Source organism: Rhincodon typus, chromosome 32 (genome assembly GCF_021869965.1).
Source record: "Rhincodon typus isolate 14 chromosome 32, sRhiTyp1.1, whole genome shotgun sequence".
NCBI lineage: Eukaryota > Metazoa > Chordata > Chondrichthyes > Orectolobiformes > Rhincodontidae > Rhincodon > Rhincodon typus.
This window is the reverse complement of record NC_063363.1, coordinates 30,574,656-30,576,770: the sequence shown is the minus strand read 5'-3', so window position 1 is coordinate 30,576,770 and position 2,115 is coordinate 30,574,656. Positions and strand designations below refer to the sequence as shown.

Sequence of the window (2,115 nt, the reverse complement as noted above, 5' to 3'; positions counted from 1 at the left end):
GCAGAGTCTCTTGTAGTTAGCAAGTGCCTGTTAACGACTGGTTACAGGTTACAATGGTGTGATAGAGGGTGTTACCAAGACCCTGAGGAGAACCCTATGTTAAGCCTCACTCCTTCGAGATCCTGAACTATCTGCCCAGAAGCCCATCTGACATCATCATTGACAAGGGATGGTGCTGACACACTCGCCCTGATGTCTGTAATTTTAAATCAACTCCACTGGGATGGATGAGTCTCAGGCCCCCCATGCAACCCCCTCACCCCCAACTTCTTACCTTGAAGACTTGAACACACTCCCTCAGGGTCTCCTGACAGCTACTCAGCTGGGGGGCTCTTTGTTCAATTTCATCCACGATCCTCTAAAGTTAGGACGAGAAGAAGTGTCAATGAGCCATAGAGTCATTCAGCGCAGAAACAGACCCTTCGGCCCAACCAGTCCATGTTGACCAAGTTCCCAAACTAAATCAGTGCCAGCTGCCTGCGCTTGGCCCATATCCGTCCAAACATTTCTTATCCATGAACTTATCCAAATGTCTTTTAAATGTTGTAACTGTACCCACATCCACCACTTCCTCTGGTAGATCATTTCAAACATGAACCATTCTCTGTGTAAAAAATGTTGCCCCTCATGTCTTTTTTAAACCTTTCTCCACTCACCTTAAAAATATGCCTCCTAGTCTTGAAATCCCTTGCTCTAGGGTAAAGACACCTTCTATTAACCTTATCTATGCCCCTCATGATTTTCTAAACCTCTTATAAGGTCACCTCTCAACCTCCTATACTCCAGTGAAAAAATTCTCAGCCTACCCAGCTTCTCCCTGTAACCCAAATCTTCCATTCCCAACAGAATCCTCTCCAGCTCCAGCCTGCCTTGCAGATCCACCAAGTGTCTACATCTAATACTGTGCTGTACTGTTCTATGTTCTATGTTCCATCTCTGGCCTCCAAACCTGCAGCTGCTCTGTCCTGGTCACAGGAAGACGAGTACGAGTAATGAAGCCAGCCTGGATGATGTTCTAGCTCTCAAACAGCTGCGTTACCACCTCAGGTTGGTAGCTGTACAGCTGTCCTGCTGCAGGATTTAACGTCATACTGTAAGAAAGAGGAACAGGCGTAGAAATATAGGGAGCACGAACAGGAGGATACTGTTCAACTCCTTCAATCTATTCGACTTCCCAACTAGATCACAGCTAATCTGCCACTTCGACAACCATTCTCTCACATGATCTTCTGATGCCTTGATACCTTTATTATCTGGATCTTTGTCTGGAGCATGCTCCATCACCCTCTCTGTGATAGAGAAAAACCATTCTGTCCAAGGACTATGCTCCATCATTCACTATGTTCCTGACTGACCTTTACACCAAACACATTTTCTCAGGTTATCCCCTGAATCCTTTTGAATCCAAAAATCTCGCTTTTGAAGAAAGTCGATGACTAAGTACCCATGACCCTCCAGAGTGGAGCGCTCCTCAAAATGTCTCCTCATTCTCAGTTACAAATGATTAGCTTCTTGAGTTACATTCTTAGATTCCCATCCAGCAGAAACAGTCCCTCAGCGCCCACTCTGTTATAATGTGAGGTTTGTAGAGAGCATATCTTAAACTGCTGTCAATCATTACATCCTAACGCAGATTAGGATTAATTAGTCCCAGGGTTTGTTGGATGATCTGGACCAGCAGCAGTGATAACGGTCTGTTACTCCTGTACATTGTTTATTGGTGCACGAACGTTTGTATGTTATTGGTATGTTACATCAAAAACAAAGATGTAACCATCCCTATCGTTCAGAGCTTTGTGCATTTCAATGAGGTTCCCTCTCATTCTTCTAAACTCTAGGCAAGATAGAGCAATGTAGTTCCACCTGACCCAGTGCAAATTGACAATAGAAATATAAAAAAATGTGTAAGTAGACCATATACCCACAGCACAAGAATAGACACTTCATAGTTTCTCATTATTTAAAAAATATTCTGTTTTTCTGTTCTTCCCATCAGTGGAGCCAATGTGAGTATACCTGGCCTGGTACATATCTGGGACCAGTATGAGTATACCTGGCCTGGTACATATCTGGGACCAGTATGAGTATACCTGGCCTGGTACATGTCTGGGACCA

At 44.2% G+C, this 2,115-nt stretch overlaps 1 protein-coding gene across 1 annotated transcript in view; it reads right to left on the bottom strand.

The window, feature by feature from the left end:
* The window catches only part of LOC125486705, a 22,211-nt gene that overhangs the window by 1,977 nt on the left and 18,119 nt on the right, over positions 1-2,115 (bottom strand). Inside the window, exon 6 of the mRNA XM_048615374.1 lies at positions 275-358. Within this exon, the coding sequence (XP_048471331.1) occupies positions 275-358 (84 nt within the window). The remainder of the gene's footprint in view (positions 1-274; positions 359-2,115) is intronic.